This window comes from Verruconis gallopava, assembly GCF_000836295.1.
Source record: "Verruconis gallopava strain CBS 43764 unplaced genomic scaffold supercont1.3, whole genome shotgun sequence".
Taxonomy (NCBI): domain Eukaryota; kingdom Fungi; phylum Ascomycota; class Dothideomycetes; order Venturiales; family Sympoventuriaceae; genus Verruconis; species Verruconis gallopava.
The window spans coordinates 730,543-746,285 of NW_015622139.1; the positions used below are offsets into that span (position 1 = coordinate 730,543).

The window sequence follows — 15,743 nt, forward strand, 5'->3', positions numbered from 1 at the left end:
CTGGCGCTGCGGGCGCTTTCCGTGCGGATGGTCACGCTGGCGGAGAGTTATGGGTGCCGCAATCCGGCCTCAGTTTTTCGTCTGCGAAAGGGCGAGAGGGAACGTCCTTTCGGCGTCTCCTGCGGCTGGTGACGGCGAACATGATGAATCGACAAGGCCAATAGCCCCCGTGTTTTCTGCCATTTCGCCGTCTAAAAGTAGAGCCCGTGGAGAATCGGGCAGCGTAGCACGGAGACTGGTGGTTTTGCGGCGTCGCATGGTCAAGAAATCTCTCCATTAGAAATCTCAATCGGGCCTGGATCTCACATACTTTGGACCCCCCCACCCTTATTCGTGGTGAGATTTCAATCCTGCCTTTCTCAGCTTCGTCGAGCGTCTGGGCCCTTGATAAAGCGATGCCCCTTTTTGGAAGCATCTGATAGTTCTCACCAGCCTCTCACCGTGCGTGTTTCTGCCATGACATCTCGGCTTTGTCAAAAGATCGGAAGATTCGATGCAGAGGCCAATCAGTGTCTTGGATTCGCACTCCTCCCCCTCATGCTGACATTTCGAGAGTTTGGATCTGGACCCTTTGTGGTGCTAGTGACGACCGAATATGACGAGAGGTTCTGACTAGAATGATCGTGATGATGAGGGCCAGGGTCGAATCACCTTTTAAGCAACAGGCACGAAGATCTGGTAAGACGTTGGGAGCCGAGTGCTCTTTACCCTCACGCCGGATTTCCCAGACCAAATAGGCAAGACATCCAAAGGTTAAAGGCATACCGCTTACACAGACCTCCCGGGATTCTGGGTAACTTTTGTGAACATTCTGCACACTGTTGGCCCGTTCTAAACCCGCATTCTGCGCAGGGCATCTTTACGTATTCTCTTTTAACGGCGGTTTGTCTCTTATGAACACGGACATGAGAACTTGTACGTGACCTTGAGCATAGTGTTACTCTGCAAAAGAGACGCCTCACCCGTGATCCATCAAACACTTGAGCACATTCGACTAGCTGTCTTCTAATGTAGCAGCATGAGATCCGCAACCCCATGTCTTCTCTCTTCGAGGAAAGACGTGTCGAATCACGGCATGACTGCATCCAGAATGATCCGGGCCTTTGCTGATTCGATGTTGATAAGCCCCCGATGTGGCTGAAGTAAATAAGCTTATGGAACATATCCTTTATCAGTTTCACCTCTTGGATAACTTAACATGAGCCATCCCGAAAATTGTGCGTTGTATCATCAAAGTCAGGCAAAAAAGTCCGACCGTCCTCTCCACAACGGATGTAAATCCATCTGTTTCGACAAACCTGGCTTACCTCTTCGAGATGATCAGCTCCGACACGGTTGGAGAGGCAGAGGATACCTTGCTTTTTGCTTCTCCATCACTTAGAGAAAACAGGAAGCTGTGCGCACTACTTTTCGCTCATGCCGACCTGCCTGTGCTGTAGTTGACTCTGTTTACGCTCGGCCGTACCGACAGAGCTCAGGACTGGCGGCTCTAGATCAAACTCTTCTAAAAGGGCGACAAAAGCAGGTACAACCCCTAAGGGTTACTCGCTCCTCTAGGCTCCTTAGCGTACGGAGCAGCAACGACACACACGCGGTCTTTCGTCCTCCGCTTCGAACCCGCGCGTTAGCTGTCAAAACAGCACGAACAACAAAGGTGATATGCCTGTCCCTTCGCGCGCATCTGCAGGCCACACGAACAATCTCGCTGCTCGTACGGACCCTTGCACATTTTGCCAGAACAAGAGGCCATGATAAGAGCTTAAGTCCGCCCTTTGGGCCACTCGCTCTCCCCAAAAAAAATAAGGTAAAAAAAAAAAAAAAAACAGTTTGATCCAACCCTCACAAGGCTCCCCCAATTCGACTGGTCAGCCGGCTTGCTCATGGCGTACATGCGCGCAGTTTTACCAGTGCGTCAGCCTACGTCCACTTACGAATGGACGCGAGGCTGCTCCTGCACGGGGCTGCGTTATCCTGAATTTAGTCACGTGCTGTAAACAAATCTCGGCAGGAAGCTTCATTCACTTCGTGCCTGAGTAGCTTCGGAACAAGGAATATACAGCTTCACACTCAAGGGATAGACGTCTGAATACATATATATGAATCGTTCTATGTACATCGTGGAGAGAATTACCTTCCGCAGAAGTCCGTCCTACGGATAGGGTTCAATTTTTATTGAATGATGAATACATTATGCCCTCTTCTGAAATGGTGCGTTGCGTAATTGGTTCATTAAAAAGTACTTTTTTTTTCGTTCACTGCGTCCCCGTCGATTTTAATTACCCTGATCTACCTTGCATGTTCGTGATCTTGTCCACTAAAGCTCCATCGTGGCGATTCTGCCACCCGCCTCAGGAGCTTGACCCCAAGGTCCCTCCTTAATCCTCTGTTCCACGGCAGCTTTGACGTCCGCGTAGCCTTCCGCATCGCCTAGCAACCTGGCAAATAGCCTGAGGGCGTCGAAGCGAGCCGTGGCAATCTGGTAAGCTGCATTCTCGGCGTCGCCACGGCCACCGACAAGATTGGAAAAGGTCTTCGGCGGACCTAACAGCCAGGGCACGACTGCGGCTTTAGCAGGTGACGAATCATCCATGACGGCGGCGAGTCCGCCCCAGCGCGCTGACAACACGGAGGTGAGTAGATGGATGGAGGCAAGTGCTTGGTCCTTTAGGGCAATCGTGTCGGCGTGTGTAGTAGCATCTGTCCAAAGGCGCGGGTTGTGCGCCAGGTACTGGCTGTAGAGTGCCTGTGCGGCTTTGAGCTCTTCGGCGTCCGTCGGCAGATGAGCGGGGGCCGGAAATGTTACGACGTTGCTGTTGGAGCCATCGTCGACGCGAGGCCCATGGAAAATGGTCGCTAAGCAGCGAAGTGCGTCCGCATTGGCAACACGTGACGGTATGGCCAGAACTGGGTTCGAGGAGCCGAGAGCAAGCAGGGTACTTCTTGGGATTGACGCCAAAACATGCAGATCCTCTGCTGGGGAGTGGGAATGTGCCCATCGCGCTGCGGGTACTTTGACGGCTGCTGTTGCCTTCTTGAGAACTGCTCGCTTGAGCTCTGCATTCCTTGGGGATTCGAGGTCGTACGGGTACATCTCGGCCCAGCGCGCCGTGTATATTGCTGCCGGACCGTACAAAAAAGAGACATCGAGCGGGTCGTGAGCGGGATCCTCAGGCGCGATGTAATACTTTAGCGTTCGAGAATGCAAGCCATTTTTGGAGAGAAAGTCAAGCGCAGGTGAGCCAGAGAGCGAACTTGAGGGGTTGATGGCAAGGAGGGCTTCGTACGCTGCCATGAGAGTTCGGTGCATGAGCACGTCACGTTTGTAGTCGACCATGTGACACATTGCGTAGTCCAACAGGCTCTGATGGCCTGTATCCTTCAGCCCAAATGCGGCTTCTACGTCCGGATGGTAGCTCTGCGAGACGGCATTCCAGTCAAGAGCGGCCACGGCCGGAAGCCAATCCAGCAGGCGCGCTTGCGCTACCGTCTTTCGGCTCGCGTTGAGCGACACGTCGCGTCCTGTTCTTGTGTCGGTGATGGCAAATATGCGCTCATACACGTCCCTGTCACGGAATAGGCGCTTCCAGACAGAGCCATCTCTGCCTATAGTTCCCGGGTCTGGCAAATCAGCCTTGAGGAGGGCCAGCAACACTTTTCCTGCCTTGTCGGCAACACCTTCATCTTGAGTTCCTAGCCACAGCTCGACGAGGGCGATGAAGAGATGAGAGTGGGCGGACGCGAGGATGCGTGCCGTGCTTCCATCTGCCTTTTCCAGCAAGGAGAGTGTGAGGTTATTGAACGGTGTAGTGGCAACTTGAAGACCTGCTATGAAGTCGACAGGTGGCTCGAGTGCAAGGACGTCTGACAAAGACACAGGTTCGAGGAGCTTCGAGAGAAGACTGACGGTGGGAGCGGGATCCTGCTGGAGATTTGGGAGCAACTGATACACCTGTAAAATCAAAGCTTGCCTGTCTTGGCTGGTAAGCGTAGGGATGAGCGAGTATCTCGCTTGGTCTAACAGCTTCTCGTCGAGGATGATAGAGGGGTTGTCGTGGACGTCTTTCAGGTGTTGCCGAAGGCGCAGCAACTGTGCAGCCTGCTCGTCCATAATGACTTACTGGAGAAGGGAGAGAGAAGCGAGGTGAGCGGAGACAGCGAAGTTAGGAAGACCAGGTTTCATATGATCCGGTGGCGGCTAGTGCTCATGGTCGAGCGACGTGGTGTTTCTGCCTACTCGGATCCTACAAGATGGTGAGGTGAATCTTTGAGACAGGGGCATATGGCTGAACACCTCACGATTGCATCAGCAGAAGGACGGTTCCTAGGCGGAGTCCCCCTTGACAGCGGGCGTTGTCGTTAGCGGGTGCCGTTCCGTAAGAAGCTGCCAGGCCTCTCAGCGAAGATTGCGTGATGGTACTGGGCGTCAACCAGGCAGATGGCACACGACGATGACCTGACGTAGGGGCTGCAAGAGCCCCCGCTGTGGAGGGGCAGCGCCAACCAGCGGCGGGCAACGAAGGGGGAATGGAGGGGGACAGAGGGGGGCCAGAGGGGCCAAAGAAGAGAGACGGAGGGGCCGGAGGGCGCCTGGAAGCCGGACACAGGGCCGCGGTCCCTGGGAGCTTGGGCGCCCTCCCGGAGCCACTCAGGCCCACTCGCCAGAGGCAAAAAAAAAATTGTTCGCCTGCAATAAGTTGAGAAGACAATAGAAAAGATAGAAAAGTTCGACTCATCACCTCAAGACAATAGACCGCCAGATCCCATTCATCTGCCGCTCTTCCAGTGTCGTCCAGATGGCTTAAACATCTCCTTCAGCACCGCAGACGTCGTCACTACATCTCACGCTTCGTCCAAGTCGTATTTGCTCGCAGTACAGCGACAAGCAGCACAACAAGGACCAGCTCCAGCGCCGGCACCAGCAGCACCATGGCTGGCGGCTTTGGAGGCGCAGGGCGTGGGGGCAAGAAGAAGCTCTTCGATGATCGCCTGCCACCCATTAAGGATGGAGGAGGATCTGCTGCTGCCAAAGAGGCCTACGCCGCTCGTGAGCGCCAGGAGAGATTGCAGGCCCATATCAGCTACAAACCGCGCGAGCGTTACCCGGTGAGTCTGATCGACACTACCACCAACACCACGACCAACGCTACCATCACCACCGCCGCCGCTGTCTCCGCCGCCGCTATCCATTCTCGCCATAGCATAGTCGCGACCCGGGAATACCCCCACCCGCCCGCACTCACTGCATCTTGTTCTATGCACTCGTTCCCAACACTTCGCTCGCACCCTGCGTCTTGACGCCGTCACCCTTCTCACGCAGCAAGCACCATGCCCAGCGACGCGAAGTTCGCCTCCCGCGAGGAGAAGCAGCTGCTGCTGGACCAGCGGCGACAGCGGCGACAGCGGCAGCGCAAAGCGTGCGAGCACCCCTCCTCCTCTGCACCGCACTCCCGCACAACCAAGCACAATGCACAGCCGTCTGCCTCATCTTCCAAGGCTGCTCCGCAGCGCCAGCACCAGCACCAGCGCCGTCCTCGTGCCCGCCCCGCCACCAACACCAACGACACCATTTTCAGGCGTAATCCCTCTGCACCAGCTCCCAAGCCCAAGCCTACCTCTTATTCACCCCAGCGCGGCTGGCTAACGCCCTGGAAGCCCATGCACTACCCGGTCACGCCATTGCCGACCCAGCGTGAGTATGCCGTGATCGAGACGTGGAAGGCCGAGCGCAAGCGAGCCAGAGATGGTCCGCTCTTTGTACGCCGTGTCGTCGACAGCAATGCGCGCGTCGCAAAGGCGCGCGTCGCCGCTCCCGGGGCAACCGCTGTCGACGCTTTCAACGCGCTGCAGACCTATAGCACAAAGTACGAGCGCAAGTGGCGGGTCAGGCCCAAGTTCGCGGGCAAGCTCTGGCGTAAGCTTTTCCCCTTATCCCTTCTTTTTCCTCACTTTTCTCTTTTCATGATCTGATCCGCCCCTCTCCGTTTTGCTATCTGGGCGAGGCTTCAAAAGAACGCATGCTGAACGTATAACGCGCTCGCGTCGCAGTGAAAGCAATTCTCCCCGAAGAACTATGGGACGTTGTCGACCCTTCCTTGCGCAAGGCGCGCGCCGAGAACGGTGCTCAGGATGGCAGCGGAAACGGCAGAGGCTCTGCAACAGCGAAACCAACCTTCAACCTCGACGACTTCTCCGACGGAGACGAGGATGGTGATGATGAAAACGCCGACAAAGAAAACGCTGATGACAGCGACGCAGAAGGCGAGGCAGAACCGGAAGAGGTGGACGAGGATTGGGAAGACGACGAGGACGAGGCGGACGACTACAACGGCGAGAAGTACTTTGACGACGGAGAGGCTGACGACGTGGTTGGTGATGATTACGAAGCAGGCGACGATCTGGGAGGAGGAGAGGTTGAACACGAGAGAGAATTTGCGATCGGAGAGGAGTTTGACGTATGAGAACAATGAGCATAAGCGCATGTTTTAACAGGGGCCTCACGTTCGACCTACACAACGGAAGCGGGCCGTTTGCATCGTATTTTGTCTGAATACTTCGCCGTCAGGACGGTAAGCTCAAGCAGGCACATATTCAGCGTTGCCGATGCGGTTGCATTCGATTGCCTATCTGAGATGCCATCTGCGGTCCTCAGCTTCGACCAGGCGCGATATGCGCTGTATTTCTCGAGCGGGGGGAGTATCAGCACCTTTCACATCTGTGATGGAGTGTGATGACTGTGTGGAGTATCCATCGGTTATCTGTCCATCGAATGGAAAAAACTTGCATTCCTTTCTCTCCTTCTTTCTATGCTCATTTTTTGCACGTCAGGCTAACGGGTACCTATCATCATTTTTCTCTTATGGCTAGGTATTCAGGATCCGGCTGGTGTGCGAAGAAGAGCGTGGGTGGGAATGAAACCAGGCAAAGGCGCAGCGGCGTGGCTTCACGCACATATGGGAGATTAGACCTGACGCACAGAAGACGGCGAAGTGACGGGTGAAATCTTGTGTCTAGACGCAAAAGAGTCCGCTCTGCCTTCTCTGTGCTCCTTCAACGACAATGCGAGATCCAATGAGGCTGTCTTTGAGGCTGAACAAAACCCTGACGGGCCATGTCGTCGCGAGATGGCTTGGAAGTCTATATGTCGGGTTGAGTGGCTAGTATGGTGACGATGTCTTGCACCGATGCAGATCAACACTTGAAATCTGTGCGTATGGGAACAAGTCGTGTTTCAGAAGCGAACGGGCTGCCGGAGAGAGGCATTGCAAGGGTATGGTTGTAAGTCAAAGATGCGGGACAGATCCTGCAGATAATCAGATAATTGCTCGCCCTTGAACCCGAGCTGCAAATTTGAAATTCAGCTAGCGACATGCTTGTATACCTTATGCCGAGTTTCCAGAGCGCGGTACAAACTGTCAACGTGCGTTGAGCATGTCGTGTTTATACTTTGTTTTTTCCAGCGACAGTGGTGCTGTACGTTTCAGACAAAATCGCTGACGAGACATCTCCCTTCAATGGCCGGGTAACTCTCTGGACTGATCGTCAACTTTTTTTTGTTCTCTTTGAGGGTTAGGTGCCACGCGGTTTAGAGTCTGCATTTAACGATCATCTGCTCCACTTGGCTATGTGAGGTTATTTATTTTTAAGTTGTTTTGAACACAAGTTTCCATCAAACTCCTTTGCATTCACAAGCTGAAGTACGACTGTATGTCATCCTTTGAGATCCATTGAAGCGGACGTTGTAACCGTGCTCATCTCCACATTCGGTCAAGCCAGGCTGACGAGCCGCTACCGGCCTGGAAGGCCGGCCCCAATTGGTGGGAATGATCGACAGCCTTGCTGCTCGCTTCTTATCGGCATCCGAGGCGCGAATCCAACCTGACGACGGTTCCACCATGCATCATGCTCGCCCCATTGCGTGCAGTTCGCAAGCTTGAGCACACGCACGTAGCGCACGAACGGTCAAGAATGTCGCCGAGTAAAACAGCGTACAATCTCTCCGTAATGTTTGCTATTCGAGCGCGTGCTGCACGGCAGCCGTCAAACTGTCTCGCCTGTTGCCCAGAAGGGCAGTTTTTTTTCTTCCTCGTTTCCATAATCAAGCTTTGTGGAGCCGCACCCGTCCCTTGCCGTTTTCCACGTCTGACGAATGGGAATGGAATGATGCGACGATAGCCTGGAACTTGAGCTCAATGCCGTCATCGGTAGCCGCTATCCGACCAGGAGCACGCGTTTCTCATGTCTTCGCCGCTGCATAGTGGAGTTTTTTTTTTCCACAATGTCCCTCCAGTTTCGATGTACATCTTGACCCAACATATAAAGAGCTTGGGCACTTCGATACCATGATTCCCCCCGTATTTTTTCCTGCCTTCGTTTAGCTTGGGTGCAAAAACTGCAAATTATGCCATCATCAACGTCAGACGAGCGGTCCGTGGCCTCGAGCACAGAGACCAAGGATCTTGAGAAGGAGGCCGACAAGCCAGAGACTCGCACCGACCACGATAGAATGCCAAATGAACAACTCGCAGAATGCAAGTCGCACCCGGCCGACGCGTCGGATCGCATTCTCGTCGGATGGGACGAAAACGACCCAGAGAACCCTTACAACTTCCCAGACTGGCAGAAGTGGTTCATCACAGGCCAGTTGGGCCTACTCGCCCTCGCCGCCTCGTTGGGCTCCTCCATCACGGCGCCCGCAAATGGTGTCATTGCGCAGCATTTCGGCGTAAGTCGAGAGGTCTCCGTCTTGACCATCTCTCTTTTCGTGCTTGGCTTCGCTTTCGGGCCGTGCATCTGGGCACCCGTGTCGGAGATCTGGGGCCGCAAGTGGAGCATGTTGCCAGCGCTGTGCGGCCTGGCCCTCTTCAGTATTGCGTGCGCCGTGGCGCAGAACGCAGCGACTATATTTGTCTGCAGATTCTTTTCCGGGCTGTTCGGCTCGGCCGCCGTCGCGAACGTGTCCGCAGCGTTGGGCGACATCTGGGTGCCGAAGCAGCGAGGCACCGCGGTTGTATTGTATGCAGTGGCAGTCGTGGGCGGTCCGACCTTGGGACCAACGATCGGAGCAGCGATTGTGGTCAACCCACATATGGGCTGGAGATGGTAAGAAAAGCTGAACCAAATCATCGAGTGAAACGCACAGCTGACCGTTTGCAAAAGGACAGAATACATTCTCGCCATCGTTACCTTTGCTTCTACAGGCTTTTGTTACTTCTTCCTGCCGGAAGTCTACCAGCCTTATCTACTCAAACGACGGGCCCAGCGCCTGAGGAAACAAATGGGTGACCAGCGATACTATCATCCACACGAAGATGTGAAGATCGACGTCAAATCCATCGTTATCAAGCATTTTGGACGTCCGATTCGAATGTTGTTGACAGAACCCATGGTCACAGCGATTGCCGTGTATGCTTCTTTCGTCTTCGCTCTTCTCTACATGACCTTGGAATTCTTCAGCATAGTCTACAACGAAGATCGAGGTTGGCCACTTGTTACGTCTACACTGCCATTCATCGGTCTTTTCGTCGGTGTGCTTTCGGCAGTGTTTGTGAATCTGGCAAATCTACCTCGGTATCGACGCGCGGTTGAAGCTAATGGTGGTAAAGCTGTGCCGGAGGCTCGACTCCCTCCGATGATATTCGGTGCGATCATCTTCGCCACCGGACTGTTTCTTTTTGGCTGGACTAGTAAACCATCTATCAACTGGGTGCCGTCGGTGATAGCAGCTGGCTTCATCGGAGCCGGGGTAAGTATTCACATCAACAGAATTCAAGACCTTGGCTGACGGAACCACCAGTTCAACATCATATTCCAGCAGTGCATTAACTTTCTCGTCGACACTTACTCCTTGTATGCGGCAAGTGCCGTGGCAGCAAACACGTTCTTGAGATCCATCATGGCGGCTGGGCTGCCCTTGGCTGCCAGACCGATGTTCAGCAACCTGGGAGTCGGGCCAGCTTGCAGCATACTGGGAGGAATAGCCGCAGCTGCAATTCCCGTACCATTTATCTTCATTCGCTACGGCGCAAAACTGCGGGCGAGGAGCAAGTTTGCTCCAACGAATAGGTGATATTGACGGCCATGGAGGATGGCTGAAAGCATGTAAAAATTTCCGTAGAGAATACATTATCGATTTAGCCAGACTTTAGCCAGCACGTAACGATTGAGTCTGCATTTCGTTTCAGGCCTCTCAGGCATCTCAGGCCTCTCGCCTTTCCGCACACCGCGTTAAACCTTGAACAAACCGGCCGCATTGCTCATGTAAACAAAGAAAAATCCTGGAGTCCAGGCGGTCAGGAGACCAAGTTCGCTACCATGGATACATGTTCGTTCAGCCGTCGGGAGTTGCCATTCTTGGGGGCTCTGCGGACGTCGTGTTTTGGGATGTGTTATCACGGCCAAGAGATCTAGAACTAAGACGGAGCGGAACATGCCCGTTCCCCGAGAAGGGTCGCAGGACTGGGCGATCTCCCCAGTCCGCCAAGGAAGGTTCGTTTCGTGTTGGTTTGGCACGCATTCAGCCCGTGTGCGATGGATGGATGATAGTTGGACGTTTGTTTAGGTGTGGCTGGAACCGCCGTAGAGCAATCTTTCTTTTTTGGGTCATGATCTAAGAGTCACAGAGGGTCTCAGCTCGTCGTTTGGCGCTCAGGCTGAAATGCTCGCCATGAATGAAAGATTGTGACAGCACGAACGATATATAACACGAACGCACACGCTCTTCCTGGATTCTCACCTTCCTAAGCACCATGCGCCTCCTTAGATTTACTGTCTTACTTACGGCGCTTCTCCAGCATGCTCTTGGCTGGGGTGGATTGGGTCATCAGACAGTCGCGTATTTAGCATACGAGTTCCTAGGCTCCGATACTAGGTCATATCTGGAAGACCTTCTCGCCAACAATCAAGGCTTCGACTTTGCAGACGCTGCCACATGGCCGGACGCAATCAGGAACAGAAGACCGTACTCAAAACCATGGCACTACATTGGTAAATAGACTTCCGCTCAAACAGCTTTGCCCCACGTGCTGAACGCAATACAGATGGTCGAGACAGTCCCCCAAGCCAGTGTGGAATAAAGTATCCTGACGACTGCGGCGACAATCCAGAGGATGGGTGCATAATCACCGCCATCGCGAACCAGACGGCTATCTTCACCGACACCAGCCAGCCCGACAACTTGCGCAAGGAAGCACTTATGTACCTCATGCACTTCATCGGCGATATCCACCAACCGTTGCACACCGAGGACGCGTACCGCGGTGGCAACGAGCTGGATGTCTGCTTCGGCCGCGCATGCTCGCGCGTCAACCTGCATTCCGTGTGGGACACATACATCCCGCACAAAATCGTCGGACTCAGGAGCTCGGCTGACAAGGCTGAGGAGAAGTCTGCCGCCAAGTCTTGGGCTGACAAGCTGTTTGGTGCTGCCGTTGGTGTCCATCTTGTGGATGAGTGCCATGACTTGACAGATTCAGAGAAGTGCTCGCTCCTCTGGGCGCGTGAGACGAACCGATTAGTATGTTCGTACGTCCTAAAGAAGCCGATTGACTGGCTTGAAAGCCATGACTTGAGCCAGGAGTACTACGAGGGTGCGAAGCCCCTTGTTGAGAAGGCTATCACGGCGGCAGGTGTTCGTCTCGCGGGCTGGTTAGAAGCCATGGTTCAGGCTGTCAGTGCAAGCGAAACCGGAAACAATGACTTGGAGCTTTGATAGAGTATAATTGAATGTTCTGGTGGTCACATGCATATTATTCTTTGCCACGCAATATACTTAGTGATGTGGATAAGGAGATCCACGCTGCATCCAGAAGGAAGCGCGAGTGTTATCCATAAAGTCGCTTCTCTCGCCATCCAATGCAAACCAATGTCCCAGTCGCTATGCATAAAGTCAATCCCGTGTTTCTCGACGTCCATCCAATCGAAAGCTTTAGGAATAGCTGCAGTATATAAATGTCCACTTTGACCGAGCTAACGGTCACCCATATCAACGCCGTATTGTTGGGCTATGTCCAGTACATCCTCCTCCTCCTCTTCATAGTCTTCTTCGATTTCGTCATCGTCGCCGAATTCAGGCACAGTATCGACGAGGCCCTCCTCGTCCTCATCTTCATACTCCTCATCCTCATTCTCAGTAACTTCATCTTGAGGTCGTGTGACCGCCGACGGTGGCGCTGAAGGACTCCTTTCATCGTTCGAGACATCAGGAGAGAACGATGTACCACGTGCTGTATGGTCTGCTGGTGCTGGGGTTCCAGCGGCTGAGCGGGAACCTGCTCTAGAATCGCTCTGCTCGGAGGGCGAACCGGCTCGACTGTACTGGTCGTCCTCGCCATAAATCTCTTGCAGTTTGGCATAATCGACGTGGCGGGAGTACTTGTGTCGCTTGGCACGCGCCGCCATCATCTTCGAGCTTGCATCCGCAGCACTACTGACGGGTGAATCGCCAAGCACACTGCCATCGCCGCGACGCGCCATCTTCCGCCTTGGACCTTGTCGCTTCTTTTTGCCTTTGGCGGCGTTAAGCTGTTCTTGGAGAAGTCTCTCCTGCTGTGCGCGAAGCCAATCGTGATTGTGAGTAACCCAAATTTGCTCCTTCACTTGGACCTCCCGCTCGGTAAGTTTACAAAACTTCACTTCAGGATCGTCCTCGAACTCATCTTCTTCGATGGTCTCATTCAACATCTCGAGTTCGGAGAGTTTCCATTTTGACGCTTTTCGCTCCTGTTCGCGTATAGCGTCAGCCAAAGCTTTGGCACGGAACCAGCCGGGCCCTCGCTCCTCTTGAATAGCTTCGTCATTCTCAATTGCCTTAACGTTTGCGGCTATGTCCTTTTCAATGGCTTCTTCCGCACGTAGATCTTCCTCAGTGACGCTGAATTCTGGGAGTGGGATCTTCTTGGGACGGCCGGGTTTGCGTCGAAGTTCCTCGTCTTCATCATTCTCTTCATGACCGTCGATGCTGCTTGTTGGCGGAGATGAGGCACTATTCTCAGAGTGAGGTTGTGCACGTGGCGGAAGACTAGGGATCACGAAGCCATCTTTGTCGCGGCGAGGTGCGGCTTCCGAGGCGCCGTTTGTGGCGTCGGAAATATCGGAAGGTGCCACAGAAGACGTTCGCGAGGACGGCTCAAGAGAATCTGTATCACGTCCACGCAGAATCTTTCGTTTTTTGCGCGGCGGCTTGGACAAGGATGGCGGTAGTGCCTCTTTCAGGGTGGCGTTTAGAGCCTCGTTGTCTCTCAGCTGACGAAACTGGTCAACGGTCAATCGCGCTGCTGGGGTATTTGAGAACTCATTGAGGCGCTTCAAGATGGTCATTTCGCCGGCGCGAACGACATAGACAACCTCACGCAAGGTGCGACGATAGTTATTCATGCGCGCGGCAATGATGAGGCAGGCGCCAACGAGGCCCATCGGCTGACGTCCCGTGACCATCCAGTCGCGGTTCATGCGGGCTAATATGGAAGCTGCGTCCGCGGCAACTTTGTTCGTGTCCTTTCCGAATTCCAGACGCGAAGCGAAACGCTTGATAAGCGGCTCGGGCTCAACCATTCTCTGGAATTTGTCTGAGCCCATGTACTTGTCCGTGAGGTCGATGCGGTCAAGAAACTTCTTGTACGCTGCTCCTAAGTCGTATACGTTTACGGAAATGATCTCTGCGAGATCAATGAGCAACACGGTGTTGCCAGGAACCTCACGGCAGGCCGTGTAAATAGAAATGGCGGCATTTTCTGAAACGGGACGTTGGAAGGCGTGGATCTTGGCGAGATTGTACAAGTTCACGGCTCGGTCGACAGTAGCGGGTGACAAATTAAGATGGAAGTTGAGACGCCTGATCTCTTCCTGGCCCGTCAGAGTGGCCACGCGAAGTCTCTCCTCAGCATCTGGACCTTGAGCGCCCCGATAGCCTAGACCTTGGACGTGCGGACGTCGTTGGCCCTCTTGAATCGTGGTTCCCTGCACGATAGCGGCACCTTGTGCGTTTTCGCCAAAGGCAACTTCGTTCTGCAGCTGAGGATTGTTGGAGATTTCAGTACCGCAGTTCACGCACACGACGTAGCCTCCATCGTCGGAAAGTTGGATGTCCTGCTCATCGGGGGGACACTGTGGACAGGAGTAGCGATCACTGAGTAATGGAGCACCGGTCTTTAGTGGCCGCGACTCCGGCTGCGTAGGCAATTGAGGTGCTGGTGAGGCAGCGACGCTCGGAGAGCGACTAGGATTTCGAATGCTGGGTAGCCTTCGTTTTCGTCCGCCTCCGCGGGGTACTGGTGGCGCCATGCTAGAGAATCATTGAGGGTAGGGCGAAGAAGGACCAAGAATATGTACTGAATATGTTCTCCACTCGACGAGGCTGCGAGCGTGCGCGTATGGTCGACGAAATGATAAAGGAATAGGACGGCAATTGAGGGTGAAGTGATGTTTGGCGAACGGTGAAAAGTGTGCGCAGAAGTCAAAATTGTCCAAGCCCCCTCCAAAGCTCGCCGCCAACTGCAATATCGTTTAACTCTCCAGACGCTGAATCTCACGTTCGTGTTTACGTCCAGCCTCGCCCATTCAAAAGGAGTGGACAATGATTGGCGGTGGCGGCTTGAGGTTCTCGGTGGTGCCGGCCGAGAATTGAGACGCAGAAAGCTGACGGAAATTCTTTGCTTTGGTCGAAGGAGTAATTGACCTTAGCGGGGCATGAGAATTTGAGTCAAAGCGCTTGGGCTCTGCCGTGGTTGCCTGCCAGAGCCCGCATGACTAAGCCGGTTTTGGCGGCGCGCAACACGGGAAGCATCCACGTTCAAATCCTGACGCCGCCCACTTAATTACACACCACGATCGAGCACTCCGCAATGTGCTGATGGTGTCCACAGTCCATACAATGTCGCAGCCGCATTAAAGTGCTCTCGTGGTTTCGCCGCCAGACAAATGAGCTACAAAGCTGGTGATGTGAGCGTAGGCTCGTCTGGCTCGCCATCAATGGTCGACCATATTCGTCTGTGCCACGCTGTCGCCTCAGACTCGTGACCGAAACCTGTCAGACTGAATCAGAGGACGGCCTGTATTCACATCAACCTGACTGCAGACTTCTTTTGGTTAAATTCAAATCCTTTATCGCATTACAAGGGCAAGTGCTCCTTCGGCCATTCACGTAGTCAGAGAGAAGGGACGGCCTTGACCTTGAGCTACCTCTGCCCAGCTATCAGGCGGACCCAGGTTGAATGATCCTGGAGACGTTAACGTCGTGGTGCTTTCGAATTCTGTCACGAGTGCTGTCATCTCTGTATCCAGCAAGAATCTTTCCGGTCAGTGCCCTCGGCTCTCGCCGTGCTCATCCACAGCATAACACCCAGAGCCCACGGCGCCGTCGGATCCTTTGGCAGCACTTAGACCTGTGCCAGCAAATGACCCATTCTCTCTCTGAGGATATCTACCGTTGTTAGCCGAGAAGATATGTCTCTCGTTAGACTCTTGCTCCAGGATCCCAATCATCCTGACCAAAGTCCTGTACGCGACTTTGGCGACAGTCATAGTGACAGAACCTCTCATGCCCCTGTCTATGTCCGAACGCACCAAACCAGGGAAGGAGTGGATAAAATGCGACATTTTTTGCTTGAAGCGAGAATGTTTCCATGGCGACAGTGACGAGTGTGGCACTATGGCCATGTGCTTGGCCACTGGGACTCCGACCATATCAAAGTCGTCGTTGCCAAGTGCTTTGGTATGTACATCTGAGAGAACTGCGACCGTTCGACTTA

The 15,743-nt window shown here is 53.9% G+C and overlaps 7 protein-coding genes across 8 annotated transcripts; 3 read left to right on the plus strand and 4 right to left on the minus strand.

The window, feature by feature from the left end:
• Window positions 1–2,067: 2,067 nt before the first annotated feature.
• Window positions 2,068–4,442, minus strand: PV09_01203 (uncharacterized protein). Its single transcript, XM_016354058.1, has one exon. It carries the CDS (start codon window positions 4,106–4,108, stop codon window positions 2,315–2,317), a length of 1,794 nt encoding a protein of 597 aa, XP_016218153.1. The 5' UTR covers window positions 4,109–4,442; the 3' UTR covers window positions 2,068–2,314.
• A 253-nt stretch (window positions 4,443–4,695) lies between these two features.
• PV09_01204 lies at window positions 4,696–7,406 on the plus strand. 2 transcript variants are annotated; one of them, XM_016354060.1, is made up of 3 exons: window positions 4,696–5,103; window positions 5,653–5,911; window positions 6,046–7,406. In XM_016354060.1, the coding sequence occupies exons 1-3, from the start codon at window positions 4,927–4,929 to the stop codon at window positions 6,456–6,458; spliced, it is 849 nt and encodes a 282-aa protein (XP_016218155.1). In that variant the 5' UTR covers window positions 4,696–4,926; the 3' UTR covers window positions 6,459–7,406. The 2 variants fall into 2 exon arrangements, with proteins under 2 accessions (XP_016218155.1, XP_016218154.1); XM_016354059.1 differs by having other exon boundaries at window positions 5,103–5,911.
• PV09_01205 (uncharacterized protein) lies at window positions 4,729–5,574 on the minus strand. The gene has a single exon (XM_016354061.1). It carries the CDS (start codon window positions 5,194–5,196, stop codon window positions 4,840–4,842), a length of 357 nt encoding a protein of 118 aa, XP_016218156.1. The 5' UTR covers window positions 5,197–5,574; the 3' UTR covers window positions 4,729–4,839.
• A 549-nt stretch (window positions 7,407–7,955) lies between the features above and the next one.
• On the plus strand, window positions 7,956–10,175 carry PV09_01206 (uncharacterized protein). The gene is made up of 3 exons (XM_016354062.1): window positions 7,956–9,099; window positions 9,157–9,742; window positions 9,794–10,175. Exons 1-3 carry the CDS (start codon window positions 8,399–8,401, stop codon window positions 10,064–10,066), a joined length of 1,560 nt encoding a protein of 519 aa, XP_016218157.1. The 5' UTR covers window positions 7,956–8,398; the 3' UTR covers window positions 10,067–10,175.
• Window positions 10,176–10,461: 286 nt separating this feature from the next.
• Window positions 10,462–11,742, plus strand: PV09_01207 (uncharacterized protein). The gene is made up of 2 exons (XM_016354063.1): window positions 10,462–10,983; window positions 11,037–11,742. Exons 1-2 carry the CDS (start codon window positions 10,746–10,748, stop codon window positions 11,705–11,707), a joined length of 909 nt encoding a protein of 302 aa, XP_016218158.1. The 5' UTR covers window positions 10,462–10,745; the 3' UTR covers window positions 11,708–11,742.
• PV09_01208 (uncharacterized protein) lies at window positions 11,714–14,390 on the minus strand. The gene has a single exon (XM_016354064.1). It carries the CDS (start codon window positions 14,275–14,277, stop codon window positions 11,965–11,967), a length of 2,313 nt encoding a protein of 770 aa, XP_016218159.1. The 5' UTR covers window positions 14,278–14,390; the 3' UTR covers window positions 11,714–11,964.
• Window positions 14,391–15,291: 901 nt separating this feature from the next.
• On the minus strand, window positions 15,292–15,591 carry PV09_01209 (uncharacterized protein; the record flags this gene model as incomplete). The annotated part of the gene is made up of 1 exon (XM_016354065.1): window positions 15,292–15,591. The coding sequence occupies one exon, from the start codon at window positions 15,589–15,591 to the stop codon at window positions 15,292–15,294; it is 300 nt and encodes a 99-aa protein (XP_016218160.1).
• Between the last annotated feature and the right edge of the window lie 152 nt (window positions 15,592–15,743).

Excerpts from the sequence above, each read along its gene's own strand:
- PV09_01203 (XM_016354058.1), bottom strand. The coding sequence starts at position 4,108 with ATGGACGAGCAGGCTGCACAGTTGCTGCGCCTTCGGCAACACCTGAAA.
- PV09_01205 (XM_016354061.1), bottom strand. The coding sequence starts at position 5,196 with ATGGCGAGAATGGATAGCGGCGGCGGAGACAGCGGCGGCGGTGGTGAT.
- PV09_01204 (XM_016354059.1), top strand. The coding sequence starts at position 5,326 with ATGCCCAGCGACGCGAAGTTCGCCTCCCGCGAGGAGAAGCAGCTGCTG. Across the intron at positions 5,912-6,045 it reads GTTCGCGGGCAAGCTCTGGC|TGAAAGCAATTCTCCCCGAA; the intron begins GTAAGCTTTTCC and ends CTCGCGTCGCAG.
- PV09_01206 (XM_016354062.1), top strand. The coding sequence starts at position 8,399 with ATGCCATCATCAACGTCAGACGAGCGGTCCGTGGCCTCGAGCACAGAG. Across the intron at positions 9,100-9,156 it reads CCACATATGGGCTGGAGATG|GACAGAATACATTCTCGCCA; the intron begins GTAAGAAAAGCT and ends CGTTTGCAAAAG. Across the intron at positions 9,743-9,793 it reads CTGGCTTCATCGGAGCCGGG|TTCAACATCATATTCCAGCA; the intron begins GTAAGTATTCAC and ends CGGAACCACCAG.
- PV09_01207 (XM_016354063.1), top strand. The coding sequence starts at position 10,746 with ATGCGCCTCCTTAGATTTACTGTCTTACTTACGGCGCTTCTCCAGCAT. Across the intron at positions 10,984-11,036 it reads AAAACCATGGCACTACATTG|ATGGTCGAGACAGTCCCCCA; the intron begins GTAAATAGACTT and ends AACGCAATACAG.
- PV09_01208 (XM_016354064.1), bottom strand. The coding sequence starts at position 14,277 with ATGGCGCCACCAGTACCCCGCGGAGGCGGACGAAAACGAAGGCTACCC.